This window comes from Cynocephalus volans, chromosome 2 (assembly GCF_027409185.1).
Source record: "Cynocephalus volans isolate mCynVol1 chromosome 2, mCynVol1.pri, whole genome shotgun sequence".
NCBI lineage: Eukaryota > Metazoa > Chordata > Mammalia > Dermoptera > Cynocephalidae > Cynocephalus > Cynocephalus volans.
Window position 1 is genome coordinate 61,707,842 of NC_084461.1, and position 26,159 is coordinate 61,734,000.

General features: G+C 40.1%; 1 protein-coding gene across 6 annotated transcripts in view; it reads left to right on the top strand.

Annotated features, from left to right (window-relative positions):
- Positions 1-26,159, top strand: part of ARHGEF28 (Rho guanine nucleotide exchange factor 28) — a 298,642-nt gene that overhangs the window by 42,093 nt on the left and 230,390 nt on the right. For all 6 annotated transcript variants that reach the window (XM_063085738.1, XM_063085732.1, XM_063085736.1 and 3 more), the window contains exon 2: positions 3,900-3,943. Coding sequence is in view for 5 of the 6 variants with exons in the window: in XM_063085732.1 (XP_062941802.1) it covers positions 3,911-3,943 (33 nt within the window). In the remaining variant the exon portion in view is untranslated. The remainder of the gene's footprint in view (positions 1-3,899; positions 3,944-26,159) is intronic.

Genomic DNA, 26,159 nt, shown 5'->3' on the forward strand with positions numbered 1-26,159 from the left:
GGATTTTGCACTGTAGTCCAGCTCACATATGCCTTCCTCACTGTGTAAATCTGGGACTGCATAGTCTCCTGTGAGCTCTATGGCTTGTGCCTAAGTTACTAAGCCCAAAGGAAAACTTCTGGGAAAAGTACCCACAGCCTGACAAGTAAAGAAAAAGGCTTAGTTTTTAGGAACAGATCTTCAAAATGTTGTCATGTGCTCTTTAATATTAAGTAAAAAAGAAGTTAGCATGTCTCCTATGTAATGTATTTATTTATAATCATACTAGTGAAATAATATATATTCTAAACATACACAGAAATGGAAAAAGCTATGAAGATTAAACATTATAGTAAAAATTTTGCTATTACTAATCCTTTTTGTTCTCACTAAAAATATTGATATATGATGTCAGTGGGAGTAATATGAATATGTGCCATTATTTTTTAAAACCTTGGTTTAATAACTTTAATACTTTGTAAGACTTCAGCTTGAATGTCTGGTTCTAATTAATATTTACTCTGAAATTGGTTTTAAAGTGTGTTATAGCTGAAAAAGATACCTTGCTACAATACATAGATTCTAGTAGAAGTAAACTGCTGGCTGCACTTACAAATGAGGGACTTATGTTTCAATCCCATCCACCAATTATGCAAAGGTTTCTTGTTTAAACATGGCCAGTAAATAAATCCTCATCTTCCCTGATGTCGGTTAGTTCTTCTTCAAACTTATTGGAAGTTGATGCATTTTTTAAAATACAAAATCCATGAAATGCTCCCTTGTGTAAGATTTAAAAAATTGGTTAGAAAGCTCTTTTTCTAAAAATTTACATAATGCAGATGTGAGGGCTATCGTAAGTGGCAAACTTTAAATAATTTTTGCAACAAAATCACAAAACAATGGAAATATGTACAAATATTCTTTTAAAAAATCTTCTTCTGTGGCATGTATTATCTATAATCTGAATTTGGTTTGAAATGCATTTTCTTTTTCACTTATTAAAATATCACTCCCCTTCTTAAGTGACAGGCCATTTATTTGAAAAAATATATGTACATGTGTTATTTAAAAAATATCTGCTATAAGGAAGCTCCCTGGGCTCCCAAGTCAGGGTGGCAGTGGGGGGAGCTGAGGGCCTCTGCCCCCCGCCCCCACCGACGACACCTGCAACCAGCCCAGCAATGACCACCAAGCCATCGATTGAACCCCCCCAGTCTCCCCTGCCAGAATGAGGGGGGTGCCACAGGCCTCAGCCAAGCCCCCTCTCCTGTTTACCCCCGCCTTCCCCTCTCACCCTCCCCCCAGCTGCTCCACAACAATATATTAGAATGTAAAAAAATCGTAATATTAATAAATGTAAAACAAACATCTGCTATAAACAGCCACTTTTTGTCTCTGAAAACTCAGCAAGTTTGGAACACTTCTATTTTTGTAAGAGAAAATTACGTAGTGTGTGTCCAACCCCTTTTAAAAGTACTTTGCCACAATATAACCAACACTCCTCAGTGTGTAATGATTTTTATGGTTACTTTCTCATTACAGAAATTGTAACGATTTGACCATGTTGAAAGTTCTTATTTCTCTAAAATTAACAGTGTTGGTTGATTGATGTTCTATGGAACTGTGCTTTTTGGCTTCTTCAATCTCTCTGTCGCAGTATCTCGTCCATGAATGATGAAGTGAATGAATCTCACATGTGCTGCTTTTTAAACTTCTTATCAGAGCAGCTGCCTTATCAGTGGTTATACTTGAACAGTTTTCCTGTAGAACGCTATTTTTTTATTAAAGTAATTTGCTTTTCAGAATAGGTGTTCATATTCTCACCAAAAGTGTTTTGTTTGTCTGTTTTTGGTGTATTATATCAGACAAAATCTAGCAAATATCACAAGCTGAGTTCTGGAACATATCTAAGTGTATAGCAAACCTCCCACACAATTTAATTTGTTCTAATATACTTGTTTGCTAAAATAGTCAACAGAATTTTCAACAGTTTTAGTCATAAAGAAATGCATTTTAGTTTTTTGCTTTATTTAATTTTTGCATATTATTTCAGTCTTTTTTTTTAACCACTGCATTTACTATGCTAAATGCATTTCTTTTGCTATTAAGTAGAAATCTTGAAAGGGTGTTCTAATTTTATCATCAAATTTAGTGAAATTTTGTACTGGACTGGAATTGTGTATGGCGTGAGTATAAATATAGACAAAATTGCCGATATCTTGAGGCGCAGCATACATTTAGGGTGAGGGTCATGGTATCTGCTAGTGGATATAAATTCATATTTTAAATGCTTTCTTGATAATTTAGAATTTTGAGGGGATCAACTTGTCAGTTCTCTTGGGTTGGTCATTATTTTCCTTTCACACTGTGGCTAGTGAACAATTCATATTAGGAATGGGAGTTGCAGTTATGTCATGTTCTTGTTGTTAATATTATCTTTAATTTGAAGTTTCTTTCCCTGACTCTTTAAGCCATTGGTCCTGTTTGTGAAGTTATTTTCACTCAAAATTGATGATTATAATCCATAAACCCATTTAAGTGGGTCCATACAAACTCCGTAAAGGGCACAATATGTTGAAAATGAGGGCTGAGAAGGGCCCTGCTGTCAAACCTTTGGCCCTGTAGGACCATGGGTCATGTCTCTGGATGACTCATGCAATGTCACTTGTGACCTAGGAAGGTGCCAGTACCAGCATGTGTATGAAGTATTGCTGAAACTTAATTTAAATGGTTTTATAAAAATAAATAAAAATAGAGCTTTTCATATTCATATCCTTGCCAAGTACATCCTCTGGGGATTACAGTACTAAATGTCACAGTTCACATTGTTTTGTGCCTGTGCCTGCCTTCTTAAGAGAAGTCTGCAAAGCACTTCACTGGGGCTGTGGCCTGGGAACCAGAGCCAGGCTTGGCCTAAAGAGCAGAACCCAGGCCTAGGGAGTGCAGGGGAAGGGGTAGGTAGGTAAGGGGGGCAATGAGTCTTCCTGTCTGTCCCTTTCAGAATTCTCATGCAGCCCTCTCTTTACTTTCTCCCAATCCTTAGGTCTCTTTTGTCCAGCTGGGAGTTCTTTGAGGGCTGGACCACTTTCTGGACATCTTCATGTAATCCCTGGCTCAAGTCAGCATTCAACTAGTGATGTTGAAGCCAGCATCTAAGCAGGAAGCCAAAAAACTAAAATTTATTTATTTTTAATTTTGGTAAAATATACAAAACATAAAAGTTACCATTGTAATCATTTTTAAGTGTACAGTTCAGTAGTGTTAAGTACACTCACATTATTGTGCAACCATCACCACAATCCATCTCCAGGACACTTTTCATCTTGCAAAACAGAAACTCTGTATCCATTAAACAGTGAACTCCCTCTCTCCCTCTGACAATCATCATTTTGCTTTCTGCTTTTGTGAGTTTTACTACTGTAGGTACTTCATGTAACTGCAGTCATACAGTATTTGTTCTTTCCGTCTGGCTCATTCACTTAGGATAATGTCTTTAAGGCTCTTCCATGTTGTAGCATGTGTCAGAATTTTGATTATCCGTTCATTTGTTCATAGACATTTGGATTGTTTTCCCTTTTGCCTATTCTGAATAAAGCTGCTGTGAGGATAGGAATACAAATAGCCGTTTGAGTTCCTGCTTTCTGTTCTTCTGTGTCTATACCCAGAAGTGGAATTGCCAGGCCATATGGTAATTCTGTGTTTAATTTTTCGAGGGGCCATCATGCTGTCTTCTGGGGGAGGATATTTTATATGATGGCATCTCAATCCTTTATTTTTAAATTATTTTTTCTCTGCAGTTTTCCTATCTAGTGACCCCTCCCTGCGATGTAGATAACTGAAGGGTGGGACGCGGAGATCTCTGCTTGCTGGTGACACAGGCCTCCTGCAATAACCGCTCTCGTTTATTATTTTCATTGCAGATGCGGAAGCCATGGAGTTGAGCTGCAGCGAAGTACCTCTTTACGTAAGTTCCTCAGCATCGGGCTTAAGGTCCAAGTGGCCCTCTCTTGACTCAAAACCATGTGACTGAAGTGGGGAGAAATGTTTTGCTTGCTATTTGAGTTGATTAAAAACAACACACTGAGCATTACTGTCTAGTTCAAATATTTGCATGGAGCCATTTCAAACTGGTTGGCTCTTGTGTCCAAAATCTGAGTTTTCATGACATTTCCCTCAGAGTAATTATTTGAACTGTGTAATTTCTGAACTCGGAAACACTCAGTTCACTCACATGGGTGATTTTTGAACATATTATTTTATGATAATATCCTGATAACAGTCAAGAGTTTTTCTGTGTGCTTTTTTCTGGAGGAAGGCTTAGTGATAAATGTGTCAGCTGAAAGTATGAAATAGGGATTCAGAGGGAACGGTGCTGGGACAGGTGAGAAGTGTGTGTGTGGGGGGTTTACAGAGATGCTCGCCTTCTGGGTTGAGGGAGGATTCTGTTTCTGAGAACAGTTCCTGGGTATAACAGGGAAGCGAACTGATTGTCTCTTCACATGTAAAATGGCAGATGGCCTCATCTTTCCTCCATCCTTCTGGTCTCAGGCAAATCTTCCTTCCTTGGGAAGGAACTGTGCTGGTGGGTGGTGAGCCTGAGCAGGTGGGCACGGATGTGTGCGGGAACTACAGTTTAGAACAAAATATCAAGGAACTGGAACAGATTTAATCGGAATCCTCAGTTGCTGAAAATAAATCCATCCACTTCCCACACTTCACTACCCAGATAGCATGCCTCCCCTCTGCACCTGCTCTGTCTCTTCCACACACACTTCCACATACGACTGTTCTCTGTAGAAAGACAAAATAATAAAATAACTGGATTTCAGAATAATAAAAAAGCTGCCTCCTGGATTACCCAATGGTCTATAGTACTCTTTCTAGGTTGTGATTTGCAGGCTATGAAATGTGCCTGTAGGCAGATGGGCTTGACCCAGCCATAATTAAGGATAAAAAAAGACTGGTCCAAGGCTAAATTGTAAAGTACTCCCAAGTCTTGTTGCTTTTTTTGTGCCTTCCTCCTCCTCAGCTATACTCATTCCATGCTGCTGTCTTACCTCAAAACAAACAAATCCACAAACCTAATCATGATATAAGAACTTGCAGTTGATCACCATCCTGGTGTAGCTACGTTTTTTTTTAATTGAAACATAATTGATTGTACATATATGAGGGGTACAGTGTTGAATATCAATCTGGTGTAACTATTTTGAACACAGACCTACTAGATTATGACCAGACTAAGGGAGGAGCCAATACACACTGTCTAAAGACAAAAGAAATTTAAATGAACCAAATAAAAGCAAAAAAGAAAAGTTTTTCTAATTACTATAAAAAATATACTGATTATAGTAAAATGAAAAGTACAGAAAAGTATTAGTAAAATGTCATAATATCACTCCCATAGTGTTATATTAAAATTTTAATATATTTTATCAAGCCTGAAATGTAGATTTCTTTTTCTTATTTTAACATCTTTGAAATTGAGATTATTCCTACACATGTGTGACCTTGGTCACAGTATTCATATTGTTGTCACTTCAGTTTACTTATGCTGGTACTACATCATAGGTTAATTGCTTTCTAAATGATTTCATTGTGGTTTGGCATTAAAAGGCAAAGTTACTGTGTATACAGAAAGAGTTGGAAACAGAAGCATGAAACATAAAATCTATGTATAAATTAGAAGAGCTTTTTCGACAAGTATAAAATAAAATTCTACATAATTAAAATTCTATGTAATTCGCATTTTTTTCTTTTTTAGTGTAATATAAAAGGCATATTAAAATTGAGGTATCTTGGATTAGATGAAGTATGTTAAATGTATTTAACATAACTGCATCTTACTATATATAGAGTGTGTGTATATTTATGTGTACAATTGAGGGTGTATATATACATGGGTTATATTCTTTTTTCTCTTAACATTTTTTGCCAATATTGTTGCAAACTGATCTAAGCCAATCTGGCCATTTGACCATTTCGCCTCATCCAAGTCAGTAGGGGCGTTATAATGAAAACAAGTCTTAAAGCAAATTCCACCAAATGAGTAACATGCATACAGAACAGACCCAGAAACTGTACTACAACTTGTTTCTGTATCTTGTGGCAGAGCCTCCTGTCTGCCCTTCTATCTTTGAAGGTTTGATAAATATTCACTTCCAGTTTGATTTACTATATTTTGGTTTAGAAACCTTTAAATTTTTTTCTTATTCGTGTATGTTATGCACACATATTTATTGTAAACAATTAGAAATAGACATAAGGCAAAAAAAAAAATTAAAACTTTACTGTCATCATGAATGGTAAGCACTGCTGACATTTTGATATGTATTCTTCCAGAGTTTTATCTATTGTGTCCTTTTGGCATTTATTTAGATGATATTGTATTTTCTCATTTGACTAACTGATCTATTGGATCTCTTAATTTTGGTGCTTTTATATACTTCTAGCAATCCTATCTAGTTGTTATGACTGGTTCTTTTGGAAAAACAAATTAAAATAGATCTGGCAAGTGTATAATTGAGATCCCCCCCCCCATTAGAAATTGTGAAGAATCCATAACATATCAGGATGCTATTTTTTAAATTTTTTGGCATCTGGTTGGTACAGGGATCCAAACTCTTGACCTTGGTGTTATAACACTGCGCTCTAACTGCTACCTTAAAACTATGAAATACTATGCATAATTGTATGCTAATACCTTGAAAAAAATCTCATTATAACAGTCTTTCAAAAATATGTAAATTAACAAGATTTATCAAGGAGAATTAGATCACATAAATGGAGCAATAACCATGGAGGAAAAAAATTGATAAAAATTATTCCCCACCTTCCCAGAAAAGGGCACTTCATTCAGGTCTTATAAATGATTTTTTTATTCCTTTAATTATAACCTGTTTTGACTGAATTACTATAACGACCTTATTGTTAAAATGCTTCTCTATCTCTATTTTTGGGTCACTATAGAGAATCCTTCCTAAGGATGATAGGGAGATGTCTTTTATACCCATACAAAATCTATGGATGTAATTTTTTTTTATTCCCCATACATTTTGCTTAGATCCAAGATGAAAACTCTTGATTTTTTTTTTTTTTTTTCCTTTCTGGCAGCTGTCCAGTACAGGTATTGAATCCTGGACCTCATTGTTATCAGCACCATGCTCTAACCAACTAAGCCTCACGGGCCAGCCCTCAATTTTCTTCTTAAAGATTTCTTCTTTTGTGTCTTCCACTATTGCTTCCCCCTTCTAAACAACTAATATTCAAAGATTGGATTGTTTTGCCTTTTTCGGGGGGTGGCAGGGAAGGTGAAATTGAATTCTGGAAGCATATTCTTTGTTCTCTACTTAAGTTTTCTGTAGTGCCTAGGTCTATATATATATATATATATTTTTTTTTTTTTTTTCTGCTTGCTAACACAGTTTTAAATTCTATTATGTTTAGTTTCTATGTAGCATCTTTAGATCTTCGACTTCTTATGCCCACACAGTTTTATAGAGGTAATATTTTATATCTTATTATGAGCATAAAGTAAGAACTTATATATTTTTTTCTTGTATCTTCTAGGAATCTGTTTCAGAAGGAGGTATAGTCCCTGATTCTGTTTCTTGTGCTGTAGAATTTTGGGGCTCATTTCTATCTGCTCATATTTAGGAAGGAGACTCCAACTTAGTCTTGGGGATGTAGGGATGGGTATTCCTAACTCAGCCACAAACTCATTCTAATTTTTGAAATAAACCATGGTGGTCCTCTGAGTTTCTCTTGCAGGAAAAGAGAAAAACTGCACCATAATAAGATTAGAGAAGAAGCAGGGGTTGGCAAGACTGGCAGTCAAGAGTTTTATAGTACTGATTTGCAGAACTTAGGGAGATGAGCATTGCAAATCTAATTTTCAGCCTCTGCCCAGCTTCCTGCATTGTGCTTGAAGGGAGCAGCTCTGGAAGGATCAGACTTTGTTCCCAATGGAAAAAAAATAGCAGAGGGTTGCAGTCTGGTTTGGGTCTAGGCTTAATTTTTAGATTGAATGGTAAAATGGTATTAGGAGGTGTGTTTTAAGCTAGCAAAGACTTGTAGTGGTGAAGTGTTGAAAGCCTGGAAAAATGTAAATTAGAATCAGTGTAACCGATCTAAGATGTTTATTTTCAGGCTTAGAACTCTTTAATTGACACTGCTTGGGAGCTTGAAAGTTTTGTAGTGGAAGTCATAAATTTAATTTTATTTTGTCTGTTTTTAGCTTATTGTGTTTAGTTCTATTTTTGTTAATTTCTAGTTTGTACATAAGAGATAGGAAGCAATGCAAGGACAGTTTAAGAGGAGAGATTTTGCTTACTGGGTATTTAACTGAATTTTGAGAGAGGAAAAGATTTTGCAGTCACTACCTAATTGTGTATTTTTGCTGGTAAAGGTTTTTGACATCTTTTTATACTAAGTTTTCTCTAAATATTTGTGAATCAAGGAGGGTTATAAAACAAATACATATTCTGTTTATCCAAGAACTTCCTTTTTTACATTAATTATGTTTTTATTTTTATATAAAGGGTAATTAATGTTAGTCTTCCTAAAATACCAGTTTTTGCTATCAATAAAATAGAAAAGCTCTTCCTTGAGAAATTCTTGGTTGCAAAGTGTTTTTCCTCAATAAAAATTACTTTATTTTAAATGATTATTTAAATAACACTTGCTCACTATAAAAAGTAGAAAAATATATAAAGTTATAAAGAAGGTAAAGATCATTTGACAGTCTACTTCTGAGGGAATTTCCATTAGTATTTTGGTGACAGTTTTTTCAGGAACTTGTTTTTGCAGAACACACACACACACACACACACACACACACACACACACACACACACACACACACACACACACACACACACACACACACACACACACACACACACACACACACACACACACACACACACACGTTCCATAAATCTAATCATACGGAAATGCTGTTTTTATTATCTTTGACAGAACCCATGACCCCTCCCCCGATTTCATACCTCTCCTTTCTGTCCTCCCAAGTAATTTTTTGAGTTACCTACTGCAGTGGTTCTTAGCAGCATCAGCATCCCTGGGAATGTGCTGGAAATGGAGATTCTCAGTCCTCACCCTAGACCTACCAAATCACTCTGAGGGTGGGGCCCAGCAATCCGTTTTAACAAAATCTTCAGGCGATTGTGACATGTGCTAAAGTTTGAGAGCCACTGACTTAGTGCAAACGTTTCTGTATTTTTCTGTACTCATATATAAAATTTAATAAAATAATTTTTAAAAGTCTGCATCATATTATGTGGATTTCTGTGCCTTTTCCAACTCAGTGATTCAGTGATACTTTGTAGAAACCCTCCAAGTCATCAGGCATAGCTCTAATTCATTCTTTTTAGTGAATGGGTATGGATCAAGCCACTTCTCTGTTGATGGGCATTCACTTTGTTTCAGTTCTTGGCAACTATGAACAATTATTCATCAGATATCCTTGTCTGTATGCCCTTATATATTGATACTTTCATCTCTATGGGATGAAATTTCTAGGAGTGGAATTTCTGGATGAAGGGTGTATATATTTCACATTTTAATGGATTGCTTTGCAAATGAGATATAACACAAGGGGTCTTCAAAAAGTTCGTGGAAAGATTCATATTAGCTTTTCACTCCATTTTTCCATGAACTTTTCAAACTACTCTGGTACTTCATATTTTATTCAGCAACTTTCAGAGATATTTAATGTCTAGTTCTTCAGCTTTAATAACTGATAATTATGAAATTGGGGATTATGTTCTCATTTTCACTGTGCCAAGAAAGGTAGCATGTTAAATTTTGAATGTTGATTAAATTGACAAATGTTAAAAAATAAATAAAAATTCCCTGGTTTGTTTTAATCTTTTCTTGCCATGGGCTTCATTGCTGCCATTTCTTGAATTCTGGCTACTATGAGCAGCTAATCCATGGATATTTTTATAACATCTGCGGAGGGTGCGTCTGTGAGCCTTTGTGGGTGGGCTCTTGCTCCCTTCCACCCTTCTGACATGTTGTGCAGACATGTTAATTGTGGTGACTTACTGAGAAGAAATATAATCATTTCTTCCTCTGGAGGCTGCAAGTTGTATAACTATTTGGGCAGTGGAATTTTTGTTTCAGTAGCTTGTTGCCAGCTGGATCTAAGCTGCTTCGCTATTCCCTTAGCATTTTATGTTATTGTTATTCTTTGAGTCACGGTGTGTTTGGTCCCAAGCATGCTGGTTGCAGCTGGGCTCATTGTGTGTGTACACTGATCCACCTGATTACACTTTAGGTAGATGACCTGATCTACACTTTAGATAGCTGAACTAAACTCTCCACCATTGAACCTTTCCTAATTTGAGGTCTTGGTGTAGCTTCCTTGAATTCTTGAGCGTGCTTTCCCTTGGTCTCAGCCTTCTAGAGGGGGCCCCCCAGGGATATGTCCCAGGTTGTCTACATGGATTCTGAGTCCCAGGGCTGTTTCCTAGTCCAGGTAGCAGCTTCCTATTGGGGTGATAGGTAACTTGGTGGCTTTGTTCTGCACTCACATGGCAGACACCTCTTTCTGGATTCTCACAGATTATGTTGTGAAAAGAAATCATATCCTCCAGATGCTATTCCTTTTCTCTTGGTGGCGCTGCATTTCCCAGTGCGTCACCTGTGATTGGTCCCTCTTGACCATCAACTTAGGGAACTGGTCTGTGAGGGTACCTTAGAGACGTTTGCCTGGTCACCCTCACTTTGCAGGTCAGGAAGTTAGGCTCCAAGAGAGAGAATGACTTATTTGATTAAGTTAACTCAGCTGGTTTGACACTGGATTTTTTATTTATTTATTATTATTTTATTAAAATTTATTTTGCCGATATACATTGTGGCTGATTATTGCTCCCCATCACCAAAACCTCCCTCCCTTCTCCCTCCCCCCCACCCCCCCAACAATGTCCTTTCTGTTTGCTTGTCGTATCAACTTCAAGTAATTGTGGTTGTTATATCTTCTTCCCCCCCACCGCGGTTTTGTGTGTGTGTGTGTGTGTGTGTGTGTGTGTGTGTGTGTGTGTGTGTGAATTTATATATTAATTTTTAGCTCCCACCAATAAGTGAGAACATGTGGTATTTCTCTTTCTGTGCCTGACTTGTTTCACTTAATATAATTCTCTCAAGGTCCATCCATGTTGTTGCAAATGGCAGTATTTCATTCGTTTTTATAGCTGAGTAGTATTCCATTGTGTAGATGTACCACAGTTTCTGTATCCACTCATCTGATGATGGACATTTGGGCTGGTTCCAACTCTTGGCTATTGTAAAGAGTGCTGCGATAAACATTGGGGAACAGGTATACTTTCGACTTGATGATTTCCATTCCTCTGGGTATATTCCCAACAGTGGGATAGCTGGGTCGTATGGTAGATCTATCTGCAATTGTTTGAGGAACCTCCATACCATTTTCCATAGAGGCTGCACCATTTTGCAGTCCCACCAACAATGTATGAGAGTTCCTTTTTCTCCGCAGCCTCGCCAGCATTTATCGTTCAGAGTCTTTTGGATTTTAGCCATCCTAACTGGGGTTAGATGGTATCTCAATGTGGTTTTGATTTGCATTTCCCGGATGCTGAGTGATGTTGAGCATTTTTTCATATGTCTGTTGGCCATTTGGATATCTTCCTTAGAGAAATGCCTACTTAGCTTTTGCCCATTTTTTAATTGGGTTGCTTGTTTTCTTCTTGTAAAGTTGCTTGAGTTCCTTATATATTCTGGATATTAATCCTTTGTCAGATGTATATTTTGAAAATATTTTCTCCCACTCTGTTGGTTGTCTTTTAACTCTGTTAATTGTTTCTTTTGCTGTGCGGAAGCTTTTTAGTTTGATATAATCCCATTTGTTTATTTTTCCTTTGGTTGCCCGTGCTTTTGGGGTCGTATTCATGAAGTCTGTGCCCAGTCCTATTTCCTGAAGTGTTTCTCCTATGTTTTCTTTAAGAAGTTTTATTGTTTCGGGGTGTATATTTAAATCCTTAATCCATTTTGAGTTGATTTTAGTATACGGTGAGAGGTATGGATCTAGTTTCATTCTCCTGCATATGGATATCCAGTTATCCCAGCACCACTTGCTGAAGAGGCAGTCCCTTCCCCAGTGAATAGGCTTGGTGCCTTTGTCAAAGATCAGATGGCAGTAAGTGTGTGGGTTGATTTCTGGATTCTCTATTCTATTCCATTGGTCAGTGTGTCTGTTTTTATGCCAGTACCATACTGTTTTGGTTATTATAGTTTTGTAGTATAGCTTAAAGTCAGGTAGTGTTATGCCTCCAGCTTTATTTTTTTTGCTCAGCATTGCTTTGGCTATGCGTGGTCTTTTATTGTTCCATATAAATGTCTGGATAGTTTTTTCCATTTCTGAGAAAAATGTCTTTGGAATTTTGATGGGGATTGCATTGAATTTGTATATCACTTTGGGTAGTATGGACATTTTGACTATGTTGATTCTTCCAATCCAAGAGCATGGAATATCTTTCCATCTTCTTGTATCCTCTCTAATTTCTCTCAGCAGTGGTTTGTAGTTCTCATTATAGAGATTTTTCACCTCCTTGGTTAACTCAATTCCTAAATATTTTATTTTTTTGGTGGCTATTGTAAATGGGCAGGCTTTCTTGATTTCTCCTTCTGCATGTTCACTATTGGAGAAAAGAAATGCTACTGATTTTTGTGTGTTGATTTTGTATCCTGCTACTGTGCTGAAATCATTTATCAATTCCAACAGTTTTTTTGTAGAGGTTTTAGGCTGTTCGATATATAGGATCATGTCATCTGCAAACAGGGACAGTTTGACTTCATCTTTTCCAATCTGGATGCCCTTTATTTCCTTCTCTTCTCTGATTGCTCTGGCTAGTACTTCCAACACTATGTTGAATAGGAGTGGTGAGAGTGGGCATCCTTGTCTAGTTCCTGTTCTTAAAGGAAAAGCTTTCAGCTTTTCCCCATTCAGGATGATATTGGCAGTGGGTTTGGCATATATGGCTTTAATTATGTTGAGATACTTTCCCTCTATACCTAACTTATAGAGGGTCTTTGTCATGAATGAGTGCTGAACTTTATCAAATGCTTTTTCAGCATCTATAGAGATGATCATATGGTCCTTGTGTTTGATTTTATTAATATGGTGTATCACATTTATTGATTTGCGTATGTTGAACCAACCTTGCATCCCTGGGATGAATCCCACTTGATCGTGATGAATAATTTTACGTATGTGTTGCTGTATTCTGTTTGCTAGTATTTTAGTGAGGATTTTTGCATCTATATTCATCAAGGATATCGGCCTGTAGTTTTCTTTGTTGGTTATATCTTTACCTGGTTTTGGTATCAGGATGATGTTTGCTTCATAGAATGAGTTTGGGAGATTTGCGTCTGTTTCAATCTTTTGGAATAGTTTGTAAAGAATCGGTGTCAATTCCTGTTTGAATGTTTGGTAAAATTCTGCTGTGAATCCATCTGGTCCTGGGCTTTTCTTTGTTGGGAGCCTTCTGATAACAGCTTCAATCTCCTTTATTGTTATTGGTCTGTTCAAATTTTCTACGTCTTCATGGTTCAGTTTTGGGAGCTTGTGTGTGTCCAGAAATTTATCCATTTCCTCCAGATTTTCAAATTTGTTGGCGTATAGTTGTTTATAGTAGTCTCGAATGATTCCTTGTATTTCAGATGAATCAGTTGTAATATCGCCTTTTTCATTTCTAATTTTGGTTATTTGAGTCTTCTCTCTTCTTTTTTTTGTTAGCCATGCTAATGGTTTGTCAATTTTATTTATCTTTTCAAAAAACCAACTTTTTGATTCGTTGATCTTTTGAATTGTTTTTTGGTTTTCAATTTCATTCAGTTCTACTCAGATCTTAATGATTTCTTTCCATCTGCTAACTTTAGGTTTGGATTGTTCTTGTTTTCCTAGTTCTTTAAGGTGAAGTGTTAGGTTGTTCACTTGCCATCTTTCCATTCTTCTGAAGTGAGCATTTAATGCTATAAATTTTCCCCTCAATACTGCTTTTGCAGTATCCCACAGGTTTTGGTATGATGTATCATTGTTTTCATTAGTTTCAATAAATTTTTTGATTTCCTGCTTGATTTCTTCTTGGACCCATATGTCATTAAGTATAATGCTGTTTAATTTCCATGTGTTTGTATAGTTTCCAGAGTTTCATTTGTTATTAATTTCTAGTTTTAATCCATTGTGGTCTGAGAAGATACATGGGATAATTCCCATTTTTTTGAATTTATTGAGACTTGATTTGTGACCTAATTTGTGATTTATCCTGGAGAATGATCCATGTGCTGATGAGAAGAATGAATATTCTGAGGTTGTTGGGTGGAATGTTCTGTAGATATCTGCCAATTCCAATTGGTCTAGAGTCTTGTTTAGATCTTGTGTTTCTCTACTGATTCTTTGCCTAGATGATCTGTCTAATATTGACAGTGGGGTGTTCAGGTCCCCTGCTATTATGGTATTAGTGTCTGTTTCCTTCTTTAGGTCTAATAGAGTTTGTTTTATCAATCTGGCTGCTCCAACATTGGGTGCGTACATATTTATGATTGTTATGTCTTCTTGATGGATCAGTCCTTTTATCATTAAGTAGTGTCCCTCATTGTCTCTTTTTATGGTTTTTAGTTTAAAGTCTATTTTGTCAGATATAAGAATAGCCACTCCAGCTCGTTTTTCTTTTCTGTTTGCATGGTAAATCTTTTTCCGTCCTTTCACTCTTAGTCTATGTGAATCTTTATGGGTGAGGTGGGTCTCTTGTAGGCAGCATATAGTTGGGTCCTCCTTTTTGATCCAGTCAGCCAGTCTGTGTCTTTTGATTGGGGAATTTAAGCCTTTTACATTAAGAGTTGTTATTGAAAGGTGTTGATTTATTCCTAGCATTTTATTGGTTGTTTGGTTGTCTTAGGTGTCTTTTGTTCCTTGCTTTCTGATTTACTGTTTGGTTTCTGTGTTTGTTGGTTCCTTAGGTTGTAGAGAGTGTTTTTGTTAGCTTGTTTTCTCTTCATGAATGCCATTTTTATTATACTAGCGGGTTTAGATTTTTCTTGGGTTTTTATGGCAGTGGTAGTTATTTTTCAGGAACCAAACCCAGTGCTCCCTTGAGGATTTCTTGTAAGGGTGGTCATGTGGTAGTGAACTCCCGCAGTTTTTGTTTGTCTGAGAAATATACTATTTGCCCTTCATTTCGGAAGGATAGCCTTGCAGGGTAGAGTATTCTTGGCTGGCAATCTTTGTCTTTTATTATTTTGAAAATATCATCCCATTCCTTTCTAGCTTTTAGGGTTTGTGATGAAAAGTCTGATGTTAGCCTGATTGGGGCTCCCTTATAGGTGATTTGACGCTTCTCTTTTGCAGCTTTTAAGATTCTCTCTTTGTCTCTGAGTTTTGCCAATTTGACTATGACATGTCTTGGAGAAGGCCTTTTTGGGTTGAATATGTTTGGAGATTGTTGAGCTTCCTGGATCTGAAGATCTGTGACTTTTCCTATACCTGGGAAGTTTTCTGCCACTATTTTGTTGAATATGTTTTCAGTGGAATCTCCATTTTCCTCCCCTTCTGTAATACCCATGACTCGGATATTTGAGCGCTTAAGGTTGTCTGATATCTCTCTCAGATTTTCTTCAATGTCCTTGATTCTTTTTTCTTTCTTTTTGTCTGCTTATGTTATTTCAAACAGCCCATCTTCAAGTTCAGAGATTCTTTCTTCAACTTCGACAAGCCTGCTGGTTAAACTCTCCGTTGTGTTTTTTATTTCGCTGAATAACTTCTTCAGTTCAGCAAGTTCTGCTACATTTTTTTTCAGGACATTGATTTCCTTGTACATTTCCTCTTTCAGATCCTGTATACTTTTCCTCATTTCATCATGATGTCTAGCTGAGTTTTCTTGTATCTCATTCAGTTTCCTTAGAATTATCACTCGAAATTCCTTGTCAGTCATTTCAAGGGCTTCTTGTTCTATATGATCTAGAGTTTGAGATTTATTAACTTTTGGTGGTGTACTTTCTTGATTTTTTGTATTTCTGGTGTCTTTTTTTTGGTGTTTATTCATTGTGGTAGGGGGTTTCACAGTCCACCGGTTTCAGACTAATGACTAACTAGGATGTTGCTGTGGTTGCCAATTTCGTATGGCTCCCTCCGTGACTGCTCAGTTGGCCTCTAGTGCCTTGTGTGTGTGGTTGCTTCAGGTCTTGGGCTTCTCCGGGGAGCCACCTTTCTGGTCAGCTTGGACTCTCCTGGGCTGGTGGATCACGTACCACAGGGTGTGTGATCTCTGTTGAGCTTTCACTTCCTGTGCAGGACTTCTCCCTGTTCCGTGTGCTCTGGCCCAGGCTGTTGGATCGTGCAGTGGCGACCCCACAGGGTGTGTGGTTTCTGTCGAGTCTCCACCTCCCTGGCCGCACGTCTCCCCACTCTGTGTGCACTGTGCTGGGCTGGGGCATGTCTTCTGCAACCCTCGTCTATCAGCTGGGCCTTGAAGACCCTGCTTGGCACCGCCTCGCCCAGGAAGTCTACCAGGTTTCTGGTAGGCACAGATGACTGATCACTCTGGGTGCCTTTGTAGCACTGTGTAGATCTTTCTCGGGTCTTGTTCACCTTTGTATCCCCCCGGCATAGACCGAATCTAGCGCCCACCTGCAACCAGCTCTCCGGCAGGTTCAAGCGGACCTGGGAACTCTCCTACCACACTATTGCCAACCAGAAATTGGTTAGGCTTTTTTCCGAACTGGTGGCCGCAGAGATGGTATCTGCCTCCCAGTAACAGGAAGTTGACCGGGGCCAGATTCCAGGGTGTGGTGGAGTGACAGTCAGCCCCGCCCGTACTTCCTTGCCCTCCTGACACTGGCCGGGGACGCCCCATGCCACCAGCCCTGCCAGAGAACCGTGGAGGGAGTGGGAGGGGAGGCCGGCCCACAGGCTCCGGAAAGCCCCGTGCTGGGCCAAGCTAGTGGGAAGGGTCAGTGACTGCCGAGCCGGGCGGAGGACACTCTGGATTTTTAAATGCTAGATTAGAAGTCTTAAAATAATTTGCTCAGAAAGGTTGTTAACAGTAAATTCCACAATAAGCCTGGGGTTTTCCCACCTTCACTGGTTAGTTAAAATGACCTCCCCATTGCTCTGTCAGCACAACTGGATGTACTCATTGGTACTCAGTGCCATTTTGTCCTTTCTTGCCCTGCGATCTCCCTTGAGCTTCCCAACATGAGGAATGGTGTCACTTCCTGGACCATCTCATTTTTCTCACTCTTTTGTTCCACCAGAGGATACAGCTGTAACCAAGTCTAGATAAGCCCTGATCTCCTAAAGCTCATTTGTTTACAAAAAGCTGGACCGAATAATTGATGGTCATTGTTCCATCCAGCTGCCCAGCTCAAGTTAATAGAAATTTCATTAGCTCAGGTGTCAGAGGGTGGTCTTTTAAAATTTGTCAGTACAGCCAATTCTGGCATAGTGAATGGAATCAGGAGAAGCTTTTGCCTGAAATCAACTTCTAGATCACACATTTACTTTGTGCAGATTCATTTTTAACAAATTGTATTAACATTACCTGTGTCTTGACTTAAAGACAGCATCATGTGCATTGTTAGGAAAATAGAATAATTTAATCAGGCTCCCCTCGCCTCAGGGCTGATTGTGGGTGGTTCAGTAAACAAATTGTGTGTGTGTGTGGGGGAGGGTGGAGTTGGTTCACATGCGCAACACTGCAGTTTTGCTGGTGACTGCCTCGGGCAGACACCACTCTACACAGCCATGCTTTCCAACCTACAGCTTCCAAGGACCTGTTTGCCAGTTAACCGGCTCGTAGACCTGGGTGTGAGGCATCTGGCGACCCAGCCTGGTGTGTGAGGGGTCTGGTGACCCACCCTGGCATGTGAGGGGTCTGAGGACCCAGCCTGGCATGTGAAGGGTTTGTGACTCAGCCTGAACAATGGGCTTGAGGGGTCTGTGAGCTCCAGACCCAGCCCTAGCTTGATTGGCCCAGTCATGGCAGGATGATTGGTAGGTAAAAGAGGTCGACAATTGGTGTAGTCGGCAGGATTCCAACATTAGCTGAGCTCCACAATTAGCATAGTATGTGACAGGATACTGAGCAGGTACAGGAGCCAATAGCCCTTGGAAGAAGGAGGAATGTGGCTACTTTTGAATATGCTCTGCCCTATGGCCACCTTCCTGTTGACCAGGATCTGGTTGCTGCACACTGTACTGCAAGGCAGTATAGAGCAGGCATTACAACAGAAAACCCTTTGGGAGTGGGAGGAAATGTGGCTGTCCTTGAGCATGTGGTGCCCAGTTGCCACCTTTCTGCTGACTGGAGCCTGGCTGCTGATTACTATGCTGCAAACTAATCAAGATTTGTGGCAGAAAGCAGAGTTGTTAGAAGCATGGATAAATGTCCTGGAGGACAAAGTGCAGTGACTGGCCACTCCTGCCTGTCACACCAGGGAAGATGACCAACCCAGTGGTTAGTTGGGGAAAAGTATGCATCTCCAGGTATGACCTGTTGTGCATGAGAAATTGAGACAGTAAAGCAGCAGAACAGGAAGAGCCCATGGCTGCTACAGCTATGGGACCTAGGGGTGGATGGTGTGACATGCTCTAGAGATGATATAGTAAATGCATGTTGTGTTTGTCTGAAGGCAAAAGGCTCAGAGGGTGCCACTTAAACCCAATGGCTTGATGGGTGTCGTATAAACCCGAGAAAAGAGTGCCACATGCAGATGGGCAGATGACCCAAGACGGGTGCCCCTGCAGAATTTCAAGTATGTTTTCACCTGGTGAAAAGGTGGAAAAGTTACTTTCTGTTACTATGTGCCTGTCTTGGTGGCAGCGGTTACAGGAGAGCTGCAGATATGCACAGGGGCAGGCAGCCACTCCTTAATGGACTGGGAAAATGCAGCTGTTTGAACTGTGGGTGAATGCTGCAAAACTTCCTGAGACTGAGTGAGTAGCTGGTGTAAGCTGAACTGATTGAAGTAATTCAAAAGCCAGAATGTAAAAGGGAAGCAGGGCATAAAGATTTGGAAAATTTGCAGCCTGGCCATGAGGTAGAAAAGCAGAGAGCAGGAGAAAAATGCAAGGGTGAAGCAGATAAACTGCTTGCTAAAGACATTATCTTAGTGGTGGGGCAGCCAGATGCTAAAAACCAGGACAATGGGCAAAATGCCCAAAGGCATTTGAGAAGTCTGGATGGGTGCCCCACCCATCACAAGCCCTGAGGCCTAGAAGGACTGAGTTGTCCCAGAGGGACAGATCTGTGGCAGCTGCCCCTGGTGAACCTGCTCCCTGCATCTCAGCCGTTCTGGCTGGAGCAATCCTGCCTCAGCACCTCTGAAGAGCAAAAGCAGAAAACCTTGGCTGCGTTCATGTTGTGTTACGTTTGCAGGCCAGTAACACAACAGTATGTGGGAGCAGTGGAGGTGTGGTAGCCTCCACCTAGATTTCAGAAGATGTATGAAAAAGCTGGGGGACTCATGTGGAGACCTGCTGCAGGGGTGGAGCCTCTGCGGAGGTCATCTACAGAGCAATGTGGAGCAGAAAATTGGGGCTGGAGCCCCCACAGAGAACCCCCACTGAGGAAATGTCTAGTGAAGCCAGGATGGCGGGACTGCCACCAGGAGCCCAGAAAAATGGGGCTGCTGGCAGTGTGCAGCACCAGCCTGAAAAAGCCACAGGCACCAGGCAGCTCAATGGTCTGCACTTGGCAGAGCTGTAGGAGTGAGGTTGCCCAATCCTTTAGGGGTCCAGGTGCCCCAGTGTGCTTGACGTTTGCCCTGTTTGGGTTTTAGATTTGTTTGGGGTCTGTTTTTCCTTTCTATTCCTCCCTTCTGGAATGAGAATGTGTACCCAATGTCTGTCCCACTGTATCTTGGAAGTAGATAAACTTGTTTTTGACTCTTTACAGGTTCACATCTGGAAGGACTTTTGCTTTTGGTTTCAGAGGAGACTTTGGACTTTGGACTTTTGAGTTGGTGCTGCAACAAGCTAAAGACTTTTGCGACTGGGATGGAAAATAGCTTGACATGCATCTCAACTAATTGCCACCTGTTGGGTGGTTTCTGCCATCGCTGTTTAAGCTGTGCTTGCTGAAGTTGGCTCTCTTTGGTGGTTCTTGCTTTCTACTAACCTAACTTGACCTTTTCCTGCCCTCTCTGCTTGGCCTTGCTTTTATTTCTTTGCCTTTTCTCCTGTTTTCTTTTTGAGGGGGCAAACAAATTCCATAGCAGCATGTTCTAGCCATAAAGCAAAGAGGACCACGGCAACTATTTTATCCTGGCTGGCTAGGAGCCACAAGATGTCAATTCTTATAAAGTCTTGAGCTCCCTAGCAAGAGGTTGCTGGCAGGAGCAGAAGGGAAAAACCACTTCTCAAACTGTAGCAAAACCTTTGACTTAGAAACATTATATAAATCCTCCATTAGCTCCATACCTGTCCAAATTCTAACAGAAACAGTACCGTTTCCTCTCAGCATTATGGCACTTTAAGGTATTCCCTTTTACTGGCACCATGGAGACAACAGGCTTCTGGGGAAGGGCCCAACAGTAAAGTATACAACTATAGGAAGCTGTAGGACGATTAGCTCCAGCACCCATCTTTGAAGGAATTTCTTTGTGGGATGAGCTTGAGGGCTATGGGTAAATAACTACCAAGTGTTATTAAAGTCAGATATTGTCTCACTTCCCCTATTTCAGTGACAGCCCCCATAATTTTGGGTAATGTGCAGCCCTGTATTTTTAATAAAGAACTTGAAGTAATTGACATTTTTATTCTATTTGATTTTTAAAAATGCATTACCATGGAAGCAAGGATTTTAAGCATGATGGATACAGGTCAGAGTTTTCTCTGGGACAAACCTCAGTAGAAGAAATAAGATGTGATCCAGTTAAAATGTATAATTTATGTATTCTAGAAAGGCAGCTCCCACAGAAGGTGCGATCATAGCTATAATACCTTATCAGCAGTCCACCCTCCCACCCTGAGGGTTCACACATTTTGAATAAGTTGTCCCTGGTGCTTGCCTCCTTTTCCTCTCCACAACTTGATACAGTTTGGCTTTAACTTTGTCGTTTTTATCCGAACTGATCTTATGAAGGTCACTTATTTTGCTCTTCATTAATCTAAGGTGTTTCTTCCCTAAGTCCCCATTTAGTGCCATGCACTATAATAGAGAATGAGAAACAAGGTCCCAGGTCCCCACTCCCCACAACCCACTTTGGGGTGGGGAGACAGACAATAAGTAAGTAAACAAAAAAAAAAAAAAAAAAAGAATGTCAGATAGTGGCATGTGTTATGACAAAATAATACTGTGATATGGAAGAGAATGGTGTGTGTGTGTAATCAGTCTCTCTGGGATCCTCTAGAGAGTGTTCTAGAGAAAGCACAAAGGCCCTGAAGTGGAAATGAACTTTATGTATTTGAGGGACAAGTGGGTTGTGAGGGAGAGGAGAGGAGACAGGTGAGAGAGGTGGGCAGGACCAGGTCCTGGAAAGCTCTGGTGGCCCTGGTAATGCGATAAGAAGTCTAGGTGGGGAGTGTAAGTAGAGAAATTGCATGATCTGATTTATATTTAAAAAGCCCGCTTTTGTTGTCCTTGAACTCTACTGCTTCTCTTCCAAGTTATCTCTTTGTCTATTGTGCTTTCTTCTGCTTATATGGGCTTTCCCCAGGGCCCATTCCTGCCTCCTCTCTTTCCAGGCAAGCTCATCTATTCTTGTTATTTCAACTATGACTCCTCATTGAAGACTCCTACACATGTGTCCTCTCTTTCTGAGCTCTGCCCGGGCCTCAACTTCTATATCCAGCTGGCCTGTGTGCTATTACCACTCAGTTATCCATCATTGACTTCAAATCCAGCCTATTGTATTTTTAAAAAAGTTTTTCAAGTTCTCCTCTAAAGCAACCCCCCTTGTCAACTTCCTGATTTCCAATACCATACCACCGTTCTCCCAGGCATGCTGCTTGCAAACTGAGTTTTCCTAATTTCTCTGTCCTTTACCCTCTGCAATCGATCAGTCATGGAGACCTGCTGTTAGTGGCTGTCCCTAGTCTCTCCTCCAGTTATCCTGATTCACCTCTGCGCTGTTGGCCTGTAGCCTTTTCCGAGGTGCCATTTTCTTAAACTGTGTGAACACTTTGTTGTTCCCCTCTAATATCTATTTCCTGCATTCATTTCCTGATTTGCAGCCCTAGTATTTCTCTGTTCTAATTAGACAAGTCCTCTCTTTATCTCAGTAGACTTTCTTCATTCTCTTACTAATAGAACTTTGTCGAAGCTGTTCTAGTCCCATTTCCAGGAAGATCGCTAAGGTAGGAATGGGATATAATGTGCTATCTGGATTATGACTATGGACAGCTGTGCATTTGGCATCTTCTTGTCAGTTTTCTAGTGCTTGTTTTCACTTGGTGGGCTAGGCTACCATTTGGAAGCTGCTTCCTACCTCCTGAGTACTTTAGCAACAGTCAGGATGTATCACCACCCCCTGATGCCTAGGATATAGCCTGTGGCATGAAGGGTTGGGCTTCCCAGAGGCAAGGCTAATTCAAAGAGAATGACAGCTTCCTACTTTAAAAACAAATTAGAAAAATTAAAAAAGTAAAACGCCATTAATACTAGTAGTCACATTTAAGCAGAGCAACCCTTTTATTTTTATTTATTTTTTTAAACTAACTGATTTTTATTGATGGGCAACAATCTATACTCCTAGATTTCACTAAACTGTGTACAGTTAGGGATGCAGCATTATAGAAGAGCAGACAGCAGATTTACACAGAGCAGACTTAAGGACCAATCTTCATTATTTTACCCATTTTTTCATTATGTGTGCACAGAAGCATGAATGCAATTTGAAATCTTTTAATGGCGATAAAGCTACAGTCACGCATCTGTAGAGACTAACATCTTAACTTCAAATATTTGATCTGCAATGTGTATGTAAGCAAAAAACAAAAAAAACCCCAAAAACCTCAAACATTTTAAATATACCTGTTATGTGCCAAACACTCTGCAGTATATTCTTCAGTGGGTTCTCATTTAATTTTTACAAAAACCCTGTGAGGTAGGAATGATTATCTTCCATTTTCAGATAAGGAAACTGAGGTTCAATGAAGCAGGTTGGTTGTCATCAGCATTTATTCACTCTGGGCCAGAAACTGTGGTTGGCACAGAGCTGACTGAGGTATGGCCATGAAGCTCAATTATGATGGAGCTTGCAGTCGAACCTCAGATCTTCTCATTCTGAGTCTAGGGTGTTCTCCATTACAGCCCAACTGTCCCATGAACATAGATTGTTACCTTTCATTACTTTGCAATACTTGGTGCATGTCCAAAGCACAGTAGCCTTTCAGTGTTTGCTGACTGAATATCTGTAGAATCATTGAGGGGAGGTAAGCTTACTCTCTGACCCTTTATAGGAGCATTCCAGGCAATGGCTGTGGTCATTGGGAGGAGGGTCTAATTGACAAAATGGTTATTGATAATTAAAGATGGTTCTTGGTCATGTTTGTGGGATTGTAGAAACCTTTTAAATCATAAGCTGCAGCTGTACTCTCCTCCTCTCAGTTCCTCATGAATGGCATGTTTCTTCCTACCCCAGGATCTTTGTATGTGGTATTCCCTCTTCCTGGCACACTCTTGCTTCCTCCCCCTTTGTATAATTAAATTCTTACTCATTATGCAGGTTTCAGCTCAAATGTCACATCCTCAATATAGTCCTCTATTCACCCACTTTACATTTTGAGGGGCTTTTGTTGTTACTGTTTTATTTAGTGTCTCTTAAACTTGTAAGCACCAAGACAGCAGAGATTAAAAAATATTTTTTGTTCACTGATTTTCCAACAGTAGTTCAGTGCACATATTACATACTCAATAAATATTTGTTGAATCAATACATAATTCTAACTTAGTTCCATTCAATAAACAGTGATCAAGGTTCATCCTGGAGCACTCTTTAATTCTGTTGTTTGCTTAACTCTGTACTGAGCAAAAGTTTTCCCAGCATGTATGTGACCATTGCTATTTTGGGATGGGGACAGTCATTTTAGTTTTTTATGCTCCAGGTGCACAAAGAGACAGGGAAGGTCAAGCAGGAGGGGCTATCATCATAACAGTCAGTAAATTTGAAATTTTGGGAGGAACATGTCCCAGAGTTTGAGACTGAACTAAATTTTTAAGGCATTATATGGAATATATAAAAATTATGAAATAAAAAATTAAGGAAGTTTTTGTGAGATAGACAATTCCTAGCTAAGAACTAGAATTTAACAGTGAGGAAATTCTGTAAAAATAGTAGGTAGTGAAAAACTTACCTTCTCTAAAGGAAGATTCCTGAAGAATCCCCTAACTGAGGAAAGATGATCTATGAGTCATGTCACACGAGCTCTTTTTTAAAATCTCTTTTAGCATTCTTTACTAGTATCCACCTGTACCTACAGTTATTATAATCCACTTATTTGAAAAAACCATTGTGCTACTACTACCTTACCTGTTTAGAGCACCTTGTAGTATCCTACAATGTGATTTCATACATTAGCTTTTTTATTAGAACCACACATTACTGTTTTGTGGTGGAGGTGAACTTGGCGATTCGAAGCGACTTGCTCTACATGCACACACTAATTCACACGACAGACTTATATGTGCCAGGTACTAAGTGAGATACAGGCCAGGGCAGATCCAGGTTTTGTGGGGCCTGAAGCATATGCTATTTGAAGGGTTCTCTTCCACAAAAGGAATAGGAAATTATAAATACAAAATTAGATCGAAAGTGAACATTTGTAATGAGAAATTACAAATTTTAAAAATCTATCAAATTCCGTAAACATAAAAAAGGTTCCCAATTCATATTCCTCTTATCCAAATTCTGAAAATGCCCTCTGTCATTCCAGTGCCACCCAACAGGAACAGAAGGGTGTCTGAAGGGAAATTGAATGGAAAGAGTCGGCAAGCTTAACTAACTGTAGTTAAAATACCCCCCATCATTTCACCCAGCATAGAATTATTTAATTTTTTTTGCTATAACATCTACCCAGCAAACTTTAGGTAAACACCAGATTACAAGCCAATTTCCCGAGATTCCACGTTGTCGTTGTCTTCCTCTGATGGTCACCTGGTAACCACCCAGACTTGTACAGTCAAACGCTATCCCACTTTGAAACGTATCTTACTACTGCAGAGTAGAAGAAAAAAGAAAAGATTGTCTTGTCACCTTGCTTAGGGCCCTCCCGGCGCCTCCGAAGAGCCTTCATAAACCAGGAGCCCTGAAGCCTCGTTGGTGACATGGTACATCTACCTCTGGGCTTTGGGCCTTTTACGAAGATGGAGGAAACAGGCTGCCCTGCTTTGAGAGTTCACTAGTTGGGAGCAATCGCAAAATCACGGAAAGTGTGACAGCTGGGATAACGGGTTGGGTAACAGACATGCTGAGATGTTCCTGAAACCCCAGGAGGGGCTCAGGGGACGCTTTGCAGAGGCGCGCGTGTAGCCGCTGCGTTCAGAACGGTGAGTGGAAGTGGCCAAGCCACACGCAGGAGCGCGGCCGAGGACGAGGAGAGGGCGCATGCGCCGGTTGGCCCCCGTCCGACCGGAGGGGAGGGTTGCGGTGAGCGGGGGAGGGGATGCTGCCGCGGCCACGTCTCAGTGTGGGCGCAGCTCCCATCGGAAACCGGGCCTCCTGGCTCTGCCCCGCTGTACCACGTTATATGATGTTCCATGCGTTTTCCATGCCTTTATAGTTAATTTTGCAATTTTCTTTTCCTCCTAAGTGTAAAGGACAACAACATCAACCTTCTGTGATGGGTGGTAGGAATTATTGGGGTCAGAGTAGGCAGCCCCAGTTCCTTCCCTAGAGCTCTGCTTGTGTGTTGGGGGGTGGGGTGGCTTATAGAAGGTGGCTTTGATATGGGGACCCTTTGAGGGTGCATGAGTATCAAGGTTCTGTGTATCCCCAGGGACTTGTCTTCAACATCTTCCATCTTTTGTGCAGATCAGTAATAGAGAACAGGAACCATTAGAGAGAGAGAGGGGTTTAGGGAAAAACTCATGAAGCAGTTTAGAAACACTTGCAAGTGTAGACCATGTCGAGAACTAAGTTGCTAAAGACTTTCGTGCCACGTTGGAATTTGAAATGACCAGGTTATGGAGCAGCATACAGAA